Source organism: Coenobita brevimanus, chromosome 57 (assembly GCF_032717465.1).
Source record: "Coenobita brevimanus isolate Jiangsu-jjx chromosome 57, ASM3271746v2, whole genome shotgun sequence".
Lineage (NCBI taxonomy): Eukaryota > Metazoa > Arthropoda > Malacostraca > Decapoda > Coenobitidae > Coenobita > Coenobita brevimanus.
In genome coordinates this window covers 3,121,249-3,140,262 of record NC_137010.1, presented here as the reverse complement: position 1 = coordinate 3,140,262, position 19,014 = coordinate 3,121,249, and the positions used below count along the sequence as shown (strand labels likewise).

Genomic DNA, 19,014 nt, shown 5'->3' with positions numbered 1-19,014 from the left:
CATATTCCTTTACTATAAGGGTTTTATTTGAAGCTATGCAAAATTATCTGACATTAACAGGAATAAAGTAAAAACTACATCATCATATTGAATTACTGTATCACAGCACACATAACTGAGTCCAGTATGTATTGTTTACATTATATATAATGATATAGCAAAAACTATTGTTGAAATTTAATCTCAGTAATCATTCCAACAGTTGAGCTTGTAGACAGTCAGGTGCTACTGAAAGGGTGTGAGACGCAGGGTTATGTGATCCTGAGCGCTGCCAAGTCTCAGGTGCTGCAGCAGATCCATCGGCCTGTGTGGCATGATCACACCCTGGTCACCAAGACTACCTGGGTTGGCTCCCTCCAGTGCATGCAGTACTATGCCACTGTCAGTCCTGGTGACAAGGAGACTCAAATGGGTGGGTTTGATTCCCTTTTCTCTGTATATAATTTTCATTTTAATCAGTTTATCCCCTGACAGGGTTATTCATGGTTAAGGATCTCAGGATCTCCAGTAGCAAAGGGAATCATAAAGGCTATAGCCAACCCCTTCAGTTCAAAAAGCTGAAAACAGTCATCTGGATGTGGCACAAATAAAATACAGATGACATTTTCTAAGTGAAGGAATTATGGATATTTTTGGGAGCTGGAGAATGATCATATAATATAATCCTCCAGCATATGGCAGAATGCAAAATAAAACTGCATAGTTTTTCAGGCATCCTTGAAGAGTTAACTGAAAAGGTTTTAACTCAAAGAATGGAATGCTTTCCATACCTCACTTTAATAAAAGTATCTTTGCTGTTCTGTTTAGGGTAGGTTGTGGCTGCCATTATTATTTTTGGAATGTCAGAAAATGTTGCAGTGTCAAGGAGTCTGATATGGTATGGATTAGGAATATTTGGTGGCAAGTTAGAGAGAGGCGAGGCCAGTGTTCTGTTGTCTTAAAATATGAGGGAGAGAGAGAGAAAAAAAAAAAAGGCACTTACTTCTGTGACAGAATATGTGATAGACTTATAAACTGAAAGGTTCTGATGGGTAGGTTTAGGATGAAAACAGAGAAAGAAACACTTTAAGGCAATTCAGCCATATGAAGAGAGATTGATTTAGATGATATGTGAGAGTGAAGTTATGTACAAATGAATGGACAGTATTATAATGACATGATGAGGTGTAACAAATTTATAGCAGATCAGACTTCTCTTTCAGACTGTTTTGAAAAAGAAATAACTGCTTTATTACTTACTATTATTCTTCTCATCCTCTCATGGAGAAAAAGTCCAGCTGTCATATTACACATTTCCATTCTCTCTCACTAGATAATATTATGTGGCTGAGTATGGACAACATCATGGACAAAGACAGCCAGGTGATTAGCCAGATAGCAGACATCGTTGGCAGTGGACAATCTGTTGGCGGTGTAGTGTCACAGACTGTTGGCTCCATGGATCAGAACGACGGAATGCAGGTTCGTGATAGGTGCAGAAGTTTTATTTTATTATGGTGGCATCTTCTGTATTTGGTTCGGTGACTGGAAAGTGGTGTTGGAGGAAAAAGATGCTGGAGATAGACACCTTCATGCAGTTATATATGGGTCCCTCAACTCCCTTGCTCTTCCCTGAAAGGTGGATAATAGACTGCAGGAAAAGGGCATCCTCAGTCAGCAGTCAACCAGGATCATGTCCAGATGAGCCAGGTGTCATGACAGCAGCTGCAAATACCTTCTTTGTATATATTCTAGCTAATGTTTGACAGTTTTGCCCAGCTCAGGAGAAACCTATGCCACCAAAAATGTTCAAAAGTTTTGAGATTAATGTTTTGACTGGGAAAAAAGATCTCAGTTCTATCATCTCTCTCATTCTTTCACAGCTCCAAAAGATTATTATCTCATCACTTCTTCCCCCATTCCTCTTCCTCCCCTCCCCTTCCTCTTTCTCTCTGCACTTAGCAGAAATCATCGTCATCATCCAGACCTCCTTTTGCACCCTAAGGTGGAGTGAGGAAAAATTAATCTCTTCCCCCTCTTTCTCTTTGTCCCTCTCTCCACACAGCTACAAAGGATTGTGTCTCGTTGCAACTGTAGCTTCTACTATGTGTCATATGGTGAGACAGGGCTGGACATGTCACTAATGGATGAGGTTCAACCACCACTCCCTGAGGATGATTTGTGGAGCAGGAATGTGGAGGCAGTGGATACTTTTACTCTGGCACATGAAGACCTTTGTGCTAGTACAAACTCACTACAGGTACAGCTTGACTCTGTGGTTTAGTTCTTGTCTTTTGATCACCCATCCAACATCCTGACCTTTTCCCAACCTCATCAAGAAAATTATGTCCTTTCATATCTTATTCTGTCTGTCTACTGCTGGATCATATGATTCATTTTAAGGAAGGCCTCTCTGATTGAATGGATTTAAGACAGCCTCCCTCAACACCTTCATAATGATGGGTATTCTTTTATACTCTTGTTACCGTACCACCAGACTGTATTGATTAAGTTCAGAGAGGACTTTTTGTAATGAAGGGGTTAATGTACAGTTTGGTATACAGTATTATTATTATTTTTTTTCTGTGCGAAAATCTAGCTACTGTGTATGTGTGTGTGTGTGTGCGTGTGCGTGCATGCATGTGCTTATTCATTTTAACCTTTCACATCTTTCTCTCGTAAAAAACTTCCTTACTTTTTCAGTTCCATAGATTGTCATTATACAGTAACCTAGCCTTGGGCCCCTACACCTCATCAGGGGTAATGTGAAACCAAATATTGCTAATGTAAGTGTACTTGTACTATACTGTTTCATTATTATTATTATTATTTTTTTTTTTACTTTCACTCCAGTACAACATGGTGGTGGACATCTTAAACAACCTGCTGCTCTACGTGGACCCGAAGAAGAAAGAGACCTTGGAGGGAGTGACACGCATGAGATTCCAACTGCAGTTGTACTCATGCGATGACCAGCGCAAACCCATCGTCAGGCTTCAAAACCAAGTCAGGTGTGTGGAGGATGGTTTTGCAACTTCATGGATGTGGTGTCAGTGTAGGCAGTCCTTATTTATAAATCAGATGTGTGTTCCAAAATACTCCAGCTTTTTTCCACACTACTGGTACTGGATAGGGATATGTTCCAAAATATTTTAAAATCAGCATTCTTCCCCTCAGGTATCATTTATCGCAACTAAGGAGTCTAGAGAAGGAAGTTTACCTGATACAAAGACAGCTGGATAAGGATCCCAACAATCAACACAAATGCAATGAGAAAAAGGATCTGGAGAAACAGGTAAGTAGAGGAAATATTTTGATATGCCTTTGTATTGATTAAGTGGAGGGGGAGATACCTTACCTTTTGGTTCTCATATTCCATGAATTTCCTGCACAGACAACATATATACACTCAAGCTACTTTGACTCATGTAGCTGAATAAAATAATTTGGCATTAGCTGAAACAGAATACATTTTTAAAGTTGTCCCAAGTATGAAAAGGTTAATATTAATGGTATTAACACATGCAGGCTCCAGTAATTCAGTTAAATAAGATGATCTGGTATAGGGAGGTCTAAATACTGTACCTCCACTTTGTTATATCTTATTCACTTAGTATTGGCAGAGCAACCATGCTCCACCTCTTATCCACCAGATGCATGTGGTATGGGTAGCATACATATCTTCATTAGTATATATTTCGCAGTTTTGTCCAGATTTATGTCTGCTGTTTGGTTCATTATGAACTTTAGTTTAGTAGCCACAGTAAATTTGCAGCATGCACAAAGTCATAAACAATAACAATAACGTGTAAGACTGCCGCTTCCCCACCTTACAGAACATCTTGCACCACATCTTGGTGCTTTCTCTTATGCTTTTTTTCTTCATTTCTTTCACCTGTTTTGTTTTTCCATCCTTTTTATTTTATTTTTTTTCATACTAACTCTTTTTCCTCTCTTCTTATCTGTTTTGTTACGCCATCTTTGTCATGTCTCATTCTCACCATTCATTACAACCCATGTTTTATATCAACAGGTGGCAGATTGCAAGGAACAGGTCAACAGCTTGAGTGAAGAACTTGCCATGAGGATCCATTGCTACAATGAAACACAACTCTCAGCCAACCACAAACTCACGGCATCAGGGGGGGACAAGCAGGTTGGTATTACTGGACCGTAAAAGAAATCAGAGTACTGTACTGTACTTGACTTATACTAAAATTGATCTGTGTTATTTATTAAGTCCTTGAGATTATGATTATGTGATTAATTGAGTGTAAAAAAAAAAAAAAAATCAAACTGTGAAGTACAGTAGAAGCCTCAGTACATGTTGGGGGCGCATACCATCCACTCACTCGATGTGGTGCTGCTCTCGGGTGACAGCCCTTTCCTTCCTTCTTTCCTCATCTGTCTTTCTTTCCTTCATTCTTTCCTCTTTCTTCTGTCTATGGGCGGCTCTACACCGAGTGACAAGCCAAATGGTTTCCTGTACACATGGAAACCATTTACAGTACTATGCTGGGTGGTAACCATATAACTAAATCATAGCACCTGGTGGTTTAGTGGGTAATTAAGGTGTTTCAACAGGATTGAGCCTGTGCAGGTTTATATCCAAGGGGTGGTTGGGGTTTATTGCTCACATAATGCCACTCAGGGATGAGTGAGGCTGGTCACTCTCATCCTAAATGCCAGGACCAACTTGCCTAGCCCCGGGCTTCTACGCTCGTCATTGGGCAAGACAGGATTAGATGATGATGATGACATGTTTTATTAATTTTGTGTGTGTACTTTGTCTCCCACTTGCTGCAGGTAAAGGTGATCAGGATGAATGAGGTGTCATTTAGGAAGGCCCAGTGGAGGCTGACTGAGGCTGATGGACAGCTGGGTATCGCTGATCTTGTGCTGTCAAATTTTCTGTAAGTTTTCCAATGTAAGTTTTTGATCCATATAATGCCACCAAGGGAAGTACCATAGATGAATCATATTCCTTTAGGAGTGTATAGGAGTACATATATAACAGGAGGCCTGTTGGCCCACAATGGGATTATCTGTTGGAAAAAAAAGGCCAGTCCTAATAATATCTAGCCAACATGTAAGAGAAAAGGATAGAAAAGAGGAAGGCTCTCCACTGCCCACCATCCAGTTAACCCCTATCTTCCGGGTAATGTCTATACACTTCACCAAAGGGTAGGGAGGGAGTCCCTCCATAGCACACAGGCAAGAGTCAGTCTGTTCCATGCTGTTGCCAGATGTACAATGATGTGTTCAGGTTCCTATTTGTCTGATTCCGTCTGCGCCGTCTGTAGCCAATTGCATCATCCACCCCTGCCAAGCCCCTTTCCAAGGATACTAGAAAAGGGTTCAGTGATAGTGCCATAAAGCATGCCTTGGATGCAACACTGTCTAGTGTATCTAGTAGTGGAGAAGTTATTACGTTGAGAGCAAAGCCATAGTCGGCGCTGCAGGCAGATGCACAAACACTTCCTGCCCTCTAGCCGAAAATTAGTTCTCTTCCTCACATCATTACTCATCAAACAGTGGCCTACAGACCTGGGGATATTTTCATTCGCATGAGGAAGAGTTGGTGAGTAATATGGTCTTTAATTTGTTCCCCTAAGTGCTATACTTTCAGTGATATTTAGGTTTGAAAACAAGCAGTTTCACCCGTAGTGAGGTGTTGGCAGCGTTAAAAATAGCCTGGCCTTTGGGGGTTACACTGTCAGGGAAAAGATAGAGAAAACACCATACTTGATAGAAAGAACAAGCATGGAAATTTTTGTAGGAAAGGCATAAGGGGAACAATGATGCATTAAGTAATCTCGAGTACAGATCTATTAAAAAAAAACAAAAACAAAAAAAACAATGCAGTTGCCAAATGTTCTCATTATTTAGCATATATCTCATAGTCTTCAGCATACATTTCAGCCTGGAAATAAGCAACATTAATTTAGTTGTAGGCTATAGGTCCAGTACATAGTCTCAAAATATTTGTCTAGCTGAATTTTAAATGTAACAGTAGTTTTTGCTGTAACTGTTGTTGCTGGTAGTCTATTCCATTGTTCCACTACTTGAATGTTAAAGTAATTTTTCCAGATATATGTGTTGCTTCTCATGCTTTTGCTTTTCATACCATTATTTCTAGTCAGTATCATTCCATATTTTGAACAAATTAAAATGCCTAACATCAGTCATGTTTATTAAGAATTTTAAATGTTTATAATAGATCTCCTCCGAGTCATCGCTTTTCATAGGGTAAATTTCACAGTGATTGGATCATTCCTGTTGCTCTGTGCTGCACTGTCAAGTCTGTTCTCATCCACATTGTAATAAGACTCAGGGACCAAAGCATTCTAGGTGTGGTTTAACTGATTATGTGAGAAGACCAGCGGTGACTTAGCTTGAGTCCCTATGCCATGAAGGTGGCTATGTGGATTGACTGTTATCATTACCAGTACAGTGTTTGCAGTAAAAGTGTAGGCTAAAACTTGTGGCAGCATGCTTAAATTGTATATTGCAAAAGTGTACACATCTCAAAGTTACGATAAACATCAATGAAATGTCTGTGGTTATTTGATTTGAGCAGTGCAGTCAGCAATGATACAGAATTGATTCACACATTCTGTTCTCTCCCTGCGCCTCAAAGAGTTTTGTATTAATAAAAAAAAAAAAAAAAAAAAAAAAAAAAAAATTGTGCCTTTAGTTTTCAGACATTTACTTTGCATCACTACAGTAGTTCATAAAAGATGAAAATACATAAAGAAATAAAACAAAGGCCATAGTTCTCGGTTAAACTTCTTATGATCTACTTAATAAGGAGGTTGGAAATGTAGTTACATTGTGTACAGTATATTTTTTCAGTTGTTTGGTATCCACTTGTGATTCTGTATGAAATATAAAGTACAGTACCAACAGTGTTGTGCAGATTTTTATATCACTGCATTTGAAGGCTTTGTTAATATGGGAATTAGTGTTGGAATGATGATGGTGATGATTTATATTTTATTAGGTACACTAAGAAGACAAATGCAGATGACTCTGGTGAGCATCTGTTGGAATTAGGGTTTGTGACAATGCGCAACCTCCTGCCCAACCAGCCTTACCAGGATGTGCTCATGCCCTCAGAGCTGCAGAAGAGCATGCCAGTTGATCGCCAGGTGAGGGTCATAGTCTGCCTGTCTATATCTATCTGTCCCTGTCTGTCTATCTGTATCTGTTTTTCTGTGTTTATCTGTCTGTCTACTTGTCTATAGCCAGATGCCTTATAAGCTCAGAAGGGATGACCACAAAAAAATCACCTCCATAACACCCTGTCCTCTGCTATCTGTCTGCCCTTCCTGTAGTTCACACAACTCTCACTCATATACTTTTCCATCCCATCCCTTCATCTCTCTCTTTTTGCGTGTTCATATCGGCAGAAATAAATATGGGAGTTGAGAGAAGTTTAGTAAGGTATGCAGCTCCAACTGGATGTGGCTGTAATAGATCAAAGTCTGAGGAGTAGTTGAGGTTAATTGATCACATTGTGCTACTCAGGGATGTATGACTGGTCACCCTCACCTTATATGTCTTAAAGTGTAGGATGAGTATAGGCAAAATGCTGCTGTAAGTCAATCAACTTGTAAGTGAAACGTGCTTGTTTCATGATTGAGAAGTTAATTTCACAAAACACTCATTTCTGACTTCAGAGCACCTTTACAGTGAATGACTAACAACATTTGAGCAAAGAAAATTTTTTATTCAACAGGAACTTAATAATGAAAAAACTGTAAATGAAACAAGTAAACAAGGACTAATTTTACTAATATCTTTGCCTTCGTTTTCATCTTTTTGCCCCAACAGAGGACGCTGAGAATATTCTGTCGAGAAAAGCCACCTTGTGGAGGAATATCCATCATCGAACACTTTGAAATTAATGTTGTGCCTCTAAACATCTGTAAGTAGCATCAAGAAAGTTTTATTGTCCAGACCTTATTTCTGTTATGGCATTTTCAGTATTCATACTTTAATTTTGTTTGTCTTAATATCAGGGATGTATAGTATATCTTTCTGTAGTTACGATGTCAAAACCCTGTCTCTTTTGTAGGAATTAGGATTAAAACTTTGATGTTGATGATGTAGTGTACCATATACAGTATGTCACTTAATAAAAAGTCAGATCTGTTTAAGCCTTTTTTATAATTTAAACAGCTGGGGCACTCACCATCCACTCACTCAGTGTAGTGCTGCTTTTGGGTGGCAGCCCTTCCCTCTCTTCCTTCCTTCCTTTCTTCCTTCCTCTTAGTCCTTTCCATTCTTTCTTTCCTCTTCCTTCTGTCTACGGGTGACTCTGCACTGAGTGACAAGCCGAATGGTTTCCTGTACACCAGGAAACCATTTACTTTGCTGGGTGGTAACCATATAGCCAAACCATGGCACCTGGTAGTTTAGTGGGTAATTAAGGCGCTCCAGCCGGATTGTGCCTGTGTCGGTTTATATCCACGGGTTGATTGGGGTTTATTGCTCACTTAATGTCATTCAGGGATGAGTGAGGCAGGTCACTCTCAACTTAAATGTCAGGACCAACTTGCCCAGCCCCAGGCTCCTATGCACCTCATAGGGAAACACAGCATTAGATGGTGATGTAAACCATTGCACATTCAAGCTTTTGCCATTATTTAAGAGTACAGTGTGGTGTTTAATCCAGTCTGATTGATCCTGTTCCAGCTCTGACATACCAGTTCTTCAAGACGATGATGAAGTTCTGCTTCCCAGACAATGCAACAGAGGAGGAGATGTCAGATGTTGGCCATGGTAAGTGTTGTGGGATGTCACATTTATCCCCTTATGAGGGTTCTCTCAGAAGTAAAATAAGATTGACTGGCGGTTGCAGTATTAAAATGGAAATACAGTACACTATCATGCTTTTGAGGTCATAATAGTGCCTCTAACTCCTTTACCGCCATGATGGATCTTCCCCAAGCTAAGCAGAATCCTTTTGGTGATAACTAAAATAGATATGTCATCACACTGAAAGGGGATAAGAATTATTCATTCATATTTATCAGATTCATCTAAAAAATTTTATCCCCAACACTTTTAATAAGTGGTTCTGCATGGAGACATCTGGGATAGGAGAATGTGGAGGGGAATGACTCAAGATTGCAATACTTGAGAATTGCCATCAAGTGAAAAGACTTACACATGCCAGTATGGTCGGTGGTCTTACATATGCATAAAGATTTTTAGTAAGTGTATGTTAAATAACTGTTACATGTGCAGCTAAATTCAGGTGGTTGGTATTACTATGCATTGTGGATTGTAGTAGGAAGGGATATTTTACACTAATGGGAATTACAATGATGAATATTCTGAACCGCTTTTATTTGTTTGCTTTCCTTTTACCTTTACAAACAAGGAGGTGCATAATACACTTCACTGTAAATAGCAAATTTATTTAATCATACTGGTACCTGCCATTCATTACACTAATTAAGATGGTGCATTAGCTTTTTCTTTCAGTTAGTACCATATTTCAGCTGTGGTCAGAATTGTTACACATTTGCATTGCACAGATAGCCCTGAATGGATGCATATAAAAAACAAAGATCCTGGTAGGGTCATGTTGTATACCTATTCCTTAATAATTAACTACCTTCTTGTTTAGAGATATTCAGCAGCATACTATATCATAGTACTGTACTATACTGTATATCATACTACAGTTCATCAAGAGTTCCAAAATTTGTCCATTAGACCCTTCTTCATCTTACATCTCACCACATCTTTCTTCAATCTCTACTGCCTCCACACATCTTTTTTTTCATTTCACATTCTTTCTCTACATCATTCTCCTTCATTCCATATTCATTTGACTACATTTTCTCTTTCATTCCCCGTTCTGTCTCTGCCCTTCAATTCTTTCTCTCTCTTAAAAACTTTTCTCTCCCCAATTGTCAACTCTCACCATCCCAGTCTCCTGTTTCTCTGTCTCTCTAGATCTTCATTCAATTCTTCCTTTATCTGTTTCTAGCTCTATCATTATTCCCTCTCTCCTCCACTTCTTTCACTTTCACTCCCCCTACCCTCTCTGTACTCCTTTCTCCTCTCCTCTCGCACTCCATTACCTCCATCCACAGGGAAGGGTGGCAGGAAGCAGGGTGCACTCCGGAAGTCACACAAGGAGTCCAGCTTCTATGTCTCACTCCAGGATAAAGATGATTTTGAAATTATGAAGGTAAATGAAAATTGCAGTTTTGATTGAAAGATCTGGTTGTTTGTTATTCTTGCCGTTTTCTCATAGCTAACTCGTATCCTTAAACATGAACAACAGTACTGTATATTAAATACTCATTATTAGTAACTTTTTTTTTTTTTTTAGTGTACTATAAATAGCAGAAAGTTTCCCTGTTAAAGATACATTGTTACCTGTAATGCTGACTTTGCAAGTTTCTTATAGTATCTGGTACCAATTGTATGGAAAATGTATAATATATATACAACTTATTTGTGACTTACAGGACGTTTTGTACCTAATGTGGGCAAACTGGCTTACTGCAGCTCTCCTCTCTTTATAATCTTGTGTTAGTTGTTCTTCATAGAGAAGGATGTCTTCATGCAGTGACCAGATTGTTTTGCTGGCTCATTATACAAATGTTCCTCAGTTCCCTCCACATCAGAAAGGAGAATGGTGAACCACTGGAGGCACCTTAGCCTGAAGTCAACTAGGTTTTTGTTTCAGATGAACCTGTGGAGATAAGTACTACCATATTGCTACTTCTTTTGATATGCCAATAATTTGATTTTCATCTTTACAGCAAAGAGCTGAACAAAACAAGCTATTTGTTTACATCAAGATCCCTGAACTGCCAGTGCGCGTGAGCTACAAGGGGAAGAAGGAGAAGAATCTTGAGGATGTCAACAATGTCCGGTTGGTGATTCCAACGTTGGAGTATCATAATGTCACATGGACGTGGCTTGACTTCCTTATGGCCATGAAGCAGGACTCAAAATCAGCCTTGTTGTCCCAGGTGAGTTGCTTACTCCAATAATGTCTGATAATAGGGTAGAAGAGAGTGTGCTTATATGGTATGGTCATATGGAGAGAATGCTTCTAGAAAGGGTAGTGAAACAAGTACAGTATACTGTATGTGGGTGAGTTTGAAGGATATGGGAGAGGTGGGAGGCAAGGAAGAAAGTGGAGAGAAAAGGCAAATGTGTGTGGGAGAAAGGTGTACAAGTTGATGAGGATAGGAATTTGACAGGAACAGAGGATTTAGTTGGCTGAATGAGATATGTACAATCGCCCAGATAAGTGATGACTCTCTTTCTCAAAGTATTGGACAAAACTCCCTTTATCTGGCAACCTTTCTTTAATGTTTTCCATAACATGCCTGCCCCCGAAACATAATTTACGGTGTTGAAGAAATAAAAGAAAGGTGATCTTGTGAAAATATAATTTAAGGTTCATATTCAGTATGTTCCCACCCTGCCCTAGGGTGGGAAAGGAGGTCCAGATGATGATGATAATTAAATAGTAAATGATATCTGGCACATTCCAGTTGCGCCTAAGCAGCTCAGCGCCAGCGACCCAATGATCATGCAGTGAGGAGAGGTGTATCTCTCCGTCCTTCATTGTCACGTTCCCCCACTCACTTTTTTTTTTTTTTTTTTTTTACCACCAACTCACTCGTCTTTAGTTCTCTTCATTTTCACTCTTGCTTTTGACCACCACCCTTTTTCATCATTAATGAGACTGCCCTGTAGATTTTATTACATTTTGAAATTTCATAGTCAGTAAAAATGACTACCGTTTTTACTTGGTCTGAAATTGCCAATCTCCATCTTGAATACTGAGTTGTAAAAATATTTTAGTACTAAATTATGGTGCTAGGCAGAAGGAAATGCCATGGAAATACTGGATTGTGGAGCCATAGCACTGTCTTTTACCTCCATTGGATTACATGAAATAAGCTGCAAAAGGATGAAACTTTGGGTCAGGTTAAGGTAGATGAGTATAGTCCTTCTCCACTAATTTCACATTTTCATTAAACTTAGTGGATAGTCTTCGTTGTTGCCTTTTATTACTGCACTGTTTGCTCAGCACTCAAGGTTTTGCATTTATGGCTTTGTTTTCCCGCCTGAATACCACGTTGAGTACACCGCTTCCCGTCCGATCAGCGAAGTTAAGCAATGTTGGGTCTGGTTAGTACTTGGATGGGTGACCGCCTGGGAACACCAGATGCTGTTGGCATCCCTACGTGTCAAGTGGGGTTGGTGGAGGATTAGTGCCCCTCCTTGTAAAACAATTAACTCTAAGCCCTTGGCCACCCCGTCTGGGATGCATGGCGTCTGGCAATGAATGAATGAATGAAAAAAAATTTAGTTCTGCATAGAGATTCAAATGTGGACAAGAATATACTTTTAGATGTTTATTTCGTGATTTGATGACACTCGTGATTTGGACATTACTTTGAGCTACAGATTTAACTTTATACAACACTTTCCCCTCAGTATCATTGGTCTAGGATGTAAAACAAGCATTACAAGAGTTTCTCTGCATTTTAATCCCAAAACCGTTGAGCAATAGGCTGTGCATTTTCATAGTCTTTTATATGGCTAGAGCCTCAGCCTTGGAAAATTGTGATTTCCTTTCACGTAATGTGAGAATTACACATTAACAACACTTATATATGATTTTTGGTGTTGTTTACTTTAATACTGTTCTTCCCTGTGTGCAGTAGATCTGCTTCTTTTGTACTTTCTTTTTCCTTGTTTTTGGGACCCTATCTCACTCCATATATAAGTGGGAAAAAAGATGATGATGATGTTGATGTTGACAGTATTGACAGTCTGATATGACTGAATATTATATAGCATGCCTTGCAATTACTTTCCATTATTTTACTCATAATACATAATGTTGGCAAGCTGATATCATTGAATATTGCAGCATCTCCTCTAAGCACGTCCTCATCCTTTACAGGCCATCAAGCATAAGTTGAACCTGTCTCACTTCCGGCCAGATGACTCAACAGTCCCCAACGAGGAGGAGAAGGCTCGGCTACTACTGGGCAGCAAACTTATGGTGACTTATCCCTCCTGTTTTGACATTTGTTAGGCTAGACAGACTTTGATGATCAGAAACCACTCCTAAGCTGAATAAAATTGTTTGGCATGAGCAAGATTATATATAGTACTGCAAGGCCTTGTTATTTGTTGGCTTGCTTAAATTTTCTGATGAGTCCACAGTAATTTACAGAATATAGCCCGTTAAAGTTCCATTGCTGCATATATTTTTTCCCAGTTTACATGACTAGTTGTCTGGAAAAGTTTGTAATATTCTGCAACACATCATCAACATAAAATAAGGAATTACTGTAGTTAAGGTCCCTCATATCATGAAAGAGGTATCAGATACTTACTTTAACCCTTTGAGGATGGAAAGCTACCACTAAGCTGAGTATGAATGTCTGGTGCAGGGACAGAACCAGGAGTATTTTTGAGGTGTTGTCCATGGGATTTTCCAGAGTAGCAAGGGTCAGACATACCCTTGCCCTAAGTCAGCTAAATAATATTCATTAGCAATGATGGTTTGAGTGTGGGCAAAATTGATGTAATAACCAGTAATAGATGCATTCTCTATATACATAGTACCAGATGCTACATTAGTGTGACAAACAACGGGTGTTGCTGAGGCAGCATGGCCATCACCCATTGTTCCATCCCATGAAAAATAAAGTAGTAAAGATTTCTTTTATCTTGAAAGAATTAAGACAGGTGATAGAATAAGCCATATTTAAGCAGGTTAGTGTTGATGGAGTTTACCATATCAGTAACTCCTTCATTTAAGTGGGATATTCCTAAGATGGATGAAATCACCTGGCAGTAGCAAGAACAAATCAGTACAGGTAAGATTCCATACTGGTGTCATCGTACTGAAAAGGTAAGTTCTGTTGCTTCCACTACAAGAAATCTGCCATAAGCTGTATAAAATGATACAGTACTGTATTGTGATTTCTTGCCCTTCCTGTGATGTGCCGATTCCCCCCCCCCCCCCTCCTCTAGATGTTACGAAAACATGTTGAAGTATGGATACTGGTATATCAATCTTGTTGGCTCCGATGAATCCCTTGATGGTTTAATACTTTTGTATCATGATTTCTTGTTTCATTTTATACCTGCTGTCACAAATAATTTTACTCAGCATTAGGGAGACCTGTGGTAGTAAAGGGATTGGTTAAAGAGATATTTTTGCACACTGCATTGTATTATTTGACGTGTGTGATGCTGTTTCAGTTTACCAGAATTGTTTTCTTATCTGCCCACAGCCACCTGAATCCAAAGGATCCAAGAAGAGCCTCTTCAAGTTCAACAGATAGCCAAGGAAGAGATGCATAGTAGGGGAAAGCTGGAAAAGGTAGAGAATATAGCTGGAAAGATAAGAAAAAATGTTAGGGATAGCAAAGCTGGAAAATTTATAGGGGAAGGATATAATGATGTGGAAATATGGAGATGGATGAATGAGTGAGTGGAGGCAGGAAGAAGGTAACCAAGCACTGGTAAGCAGTGATGGGAACATAATGATGAGAACAAAAACATAGTTTTTTGTCTTTTAAGTACAGTATTATAAATATGATTACTTGGCCATGTCTTTCAGTAAAAAGTTTCTTAGTTCCTCAGAATACTGTATTTTATACACTGATTTCATATATATAGGAAATATCTGTACTTTACTTACTGTATAAGCATATATTAATATTTTTAACTTTATGAAATTATAATCATCAGGAAACACTAATATACTTAACATGACTGCCTGACTAGCAATGTTAAGTATGGGTATGATATTGACGTCATGTGATAATGATTACTATTTTATTACAGTACTGATATGTTTAGTTTTAAGTTTTAGACCTGAGAATGCATAATTCTATTTTAATACAGTTCAGATGGCCGGTGTCCAGAAGTAGATGATTAATTACATGCTGTTGTATTTGTTATAAAGTGACCATTTTTTGGCCCGTTTCGCTGGACATGCTGTTGATAGTTCTACCACTTTTATACTTTCTCTTTGTCTGGATCCTACCTCACCCCATCCTCAGTTAGGTAAAAAGGTCATGGTGATGGTGATGATGACCATTGCTTTGTGCACTGGGTAGCTAGTGGGCCACAGAGTATAGATCAAACGTACAGTATTTGTTTTGGTATCTTGGGGGTATGGTGCACAACATTTTTAGTTTTAGCACATTATCCTTGAGTCTTTTTAAGGAGGAGGAGTGTAGTACAGTACATTAACCCCTATGACTACAGTTTTTTTAACATGTCTGGTGTTGGGATATTTCGGTTACCATATAGTACATATACTCTACCTGTAGCCACATGGAGAACAGGCTTGAGAGTGCCTGTGGTTAAAGGGTTAATAGTAACTGTGACTTATTAGGAATACTGTATGTGGCCTCACCTCTGGCTCGTATGAGTGGGCTGTTACCATTTTTTTATTGCCTTTATACCAGTTAATTGTATTATTATTAGTACTGTATTATTATTATTATCATATTTATTATTATTATATTGTACTGTACATTTATAGTTTATTCATGCTTTGAATGTTGATTTTCCTGTTCATACAGTATTCCCAATGAATGGTACCAGTATAATGGTATTGTACAAGTTTCTGTAGTCGCGACGCACGACTCTGAGGTTGTCATTATCGTACCCTGGCAACCTTACATTCAAAAGTGCATCTGATTTTGTATCATACACAAATCATATTATTATGCATGAATATATTATACACGAATATTAATATACACCAACATGTTATACACGAATCACATGCGTCTCATGTTATACACGAATTCAGACACACTTTTGAATGTTGCCAGGGCAGGAAATAACAACCTCAGAGTCGCACACCGCGACTGTAGTAACATAGGTTACACCATCCAAAGTTTTTGAATCCATCAGTACTGTAATTCAGCTTTATGTTCTTTTAATGAGGATTACTCTAAAGCAGTGAATTCAGTAACATTCAGGTGTAATGGGTTATACTGTATTTATGTAAGTGGATGTGACCAATAAATAAGGATACACAGGGAAACGTACTGCAGGTATACAGATAGGCTGCATATTACTGTATACTGTAGACTCAGATGAGCTCGGTGTGAAGAAGACAGCTCCAATAATTTCTTGTTTACAGTACTTTCATTACCATGAAAAGACAGTGTTTACAATGTCCATTGCTACTCTTTTATGTGTGGATGAAAAAAATTTTGTGGCTGTCAGTTATAATATTATCTGGTAAATTAAACTTGGAGCTGCTTTGGTATAGACTGTAATGCCAGCACCCTCCTCATATTGCTTGTGGGTTGGTTGTCTGTCTGGTTGTATTGGTGGTGTCATTCCTACCAGGTTCATGTATTGCTCAGAATTCACTGTATAGTTTAAACTAGATGTTATAACAACCCTTATTTGCAGATGACTAGTACATCTTAAGGAAAGTGCACAGGTGAAATATGCACTAAAGCTTTTACATAAGTGTTTGCACAGCAGCATCAGTGAAGAGGGTCATTTGCTTCTGTGCTGTGTTTACTTGCCATATATCCCAGTATCTCACTGTTAGCAGTTATAATGATCTGTTTCTGAGAAACAGCACAGCGCATTGCAGTGGTATGATCGTATTATGTTATGAGTGGATTAACATAGAATGGTTGATAAGTGTATAACAGTGAACCATTGAAACAGAAAAGGAGGGTAGACTTGGAGAAAGTGGGCAGATATGGTTGATGGGTACCTTTATGTATGCAAAAAAGAATACTATTCAGGATTGCGTTTACTTGAAGTCGTTTGTTCACAGCCTTTGCAGACACAAACAAGCAACTAGTATTAGGTAGTCAGCTGAATAGCGCACATAATTCTGTTCAGGTGGGTTGGCATCACCAACAATGAACCCTAAAGTTTAACTTCAAGGAGCAGTTAATGTCAGATTTTAGATGATTGTAACTTAGAATTGGCGGGGATATGTTAAGGACTGTTCAAACACTTCGGTATCACACGAGTAGTACACATAAAACATAGTTTCAGCATGTATGGCAAAGCTGTCCACCCATGTCAGATGCATGTAGGTGAACAACTACAATTCTGTACATATGTGCATACATTCTGCAGTATGTTTTTCTGTAACTCTACAGAAAAGTATTGCACACCTCAGTTATATTTACTTTCTAGGCTGGGGATGCAGATGTGAGTGTAAGTGCTGTGAAATAGACTTGGTGTAAAGACATTCTGATGATTCAGTTTATATTTAGTGTACTGTATTTGTATTGTAGCGGTTGACTTGCACATGGGCATGTAGCTCTACTATGAATGTTCAAGCCATGTTTTATGAGTTCTAAAAGGCAACTAATCCATAGGACCAGGGAAGTAGATAGATAAAAAACATCTAAATTGAGAACAAAGTGAATGAATGTTCTGGGGAGGTATCAGAGGAAGGATGGTAGGTTGTGTAGCTTATACGTAGGGAGAAAAGTGATTGAAAGTTCTGTTTTCAAAGCCACTGCTCACAGGGTATAGTATCAAGCAATAAATAGATTGATTTAATGGGAAGAAATTATTTTTAGAGTGAATTTTAATGGGATAAAAAGTAATTTCTGCATAATATTATCCTTGTCCTCAAAACCTTCTCCATTTAGGTAGGAGAACTGAGTATGTATAGAATAAGAGGATAATGAATTTTCTGAGCTCAACTGAATGTTGGATTTTGTGTTTGGGAATTGCATAGTACAAATTTCATATACAGTACATGTAAACTCAGATGGGGAAGTACCAGATTGGCTGGAGGATGAGAGAAGAGATGGTAAATAGTAGTAGTGATATTGTAAATTTGTGTCAGTCATGGTAGTAGGAAAGTATATTGGAAAGTTTCCATATTGCCGTCTTCCAATTTGTTGCTGTGTATGTTAAACCCTTGAACCATCCGGTGACATTTTATAGTCTATTCTTGCTATTTCCACAGTTTTACTGTGCTTAAGGAGGAATTTTTGATCAAGATGAGATAGTTATTGCCTTAATAAAACCCCTTCACCACTACAGATCCTTCCATATTTCAATAAAATTATTTGGAGATGGCATGAATTTATATACAGTATATATACAGTATATATATAATGTCACTGGATTGAAGGAGTTAAATATTGATGAACATAAATTGTTTAGACTAGTAATTAACACTGACATCAGGTGCTTCACAATAGAACTTATTTAGTTTGTAGCTTGATTGATCTTCATCTGGACCAAAGACTTATTTTAATGACTTGTAGTTACTATATCTTATACTGTGCACTGTAATGTTTTTAGTTTTGGAAGTAAAAGAATTTATCTGTTGAAAAAATGTATTGGGTTAGATAGTAATGTTTGCAGTATTTTATATTTGTTATCATCATACTCACTTATCTCTTCTTCATTTTAATTATTCTTAATCAATTGTAGCCATCTTACCACTTAACTACTGTACTTCACTCTAATATCATCTTTCTTGTTTTATTCTTGCTAATTTCAGAAACCATTCAGATCAGGAGGGGCTTTCTGAGCTGGATTGGTAAGATAAATCTTACATTAAACCCATCACTAATAGGGTACCCTCCTGTACAAAATTAAATCATCCATCAGCTCTGGGAGAATTAAAATTAAAAACATGTCATTAGTTTGACATTGTGAACCTCCTCCAGTCACCATATAACTGTGCTCTGAGAGACATTTATATTCTTGCTGGTGGTTGGTGGGGGCACTCACCATCAACTCACTCGATGTAATGCAGTTCGGGTGACTGCCCTTTCCTCTGTTCATTTTTTCCTTCCTTCCTCTTCGGTCTCTCTCATTCATTCATCTTGCTTCTGTCTATGGGTGACACTACACTGAGTGACAAGCCATATGGTTTCGTGTACACTAGGAACGCATTTACTATGCTGGTTGTTAACCATATAACCAAATTATGGTGCCTGGTGGTTTAGTGGGTAATTACGGCATGCGAGTCGGATTGAACTTGTGCAAGTACGCAAATCC

The 19,014-nt window shown here is 38.4% G+C and overlaps 1 protein-coding gene and 1 pseudogene across 1 annotated transcript in view; both read left to right on the top strand.

The window, feature by feature from the left end:
• hob (bridge-like lipid transfer protein family member hobbit) overlaps positions 1 to 14,358 on the top strand; it is a 66,675-nt gene extending 52,317 nt beyond the window's left edge. Inside the window, exons 36-49 of the mRNA XM_080274314.1 lie at positions 203 to 412; positions 1,313 to 1,461; positions 2,045 to 2,239; positions 2,833 to 2,990; positions 3,157 to 3,274; positions 4,013 to 4,135; positions 4,786 to 4,892; positions 6,983 to 7,130; positions 7,816 to 7,909; positions 8,680 to 8,775; positions 10,092 to 10,189; positions 10,770 to 10,982; positions 12,938 to 13,039; positions 14,283 to 14,358. Of these exons, the coding sequence (XP_080130440.1) occupies positions 203 to 412; positions 1,313 to 1,461; positions 2,045 to 2,239; positions 2,833 to 2,990; positions 3,157 to 3,274; positions 4,013 to 4,135; positions 4,786 to 4,892; positions 6,983 to 7,130; positions 7,816 to 7,909; positions 8,680 to 8,775; positions 10,092 to 10,189; positions 10,770 to 10,982; positions 12,938 to 13,039; positions 14,283 to 14,333 (1,862 nt within the window). The 3' untranslated portion in view covers positions 14,334 to 14,358. The remainder of the gene's footprint in view (positions 1 to 202; positions 413 to 1,312; positions 1,462 to 2,044; positions 2,240 to 2,832; positions 2,991 to 3,156; positions 3,275 to 4,012; positions 4,136 to 4,785; positions 4,893 to 6,982; positions 7,131 to 7,815; positions 7,910 to 8,679; positions 8,776 to 10,091; positions 10,190 to 10,769; positions 10,983 to 12,937; positions 13,040 to 14,282) is intronic.
• LOC145402432 (5S ribosomal RNA) lies at positions 12,087 to 12,206 on the top strand (annotated as a pseudogene).
• Positions 14,359 to 19,014: the final 4,656 nt, after the last annotated feature.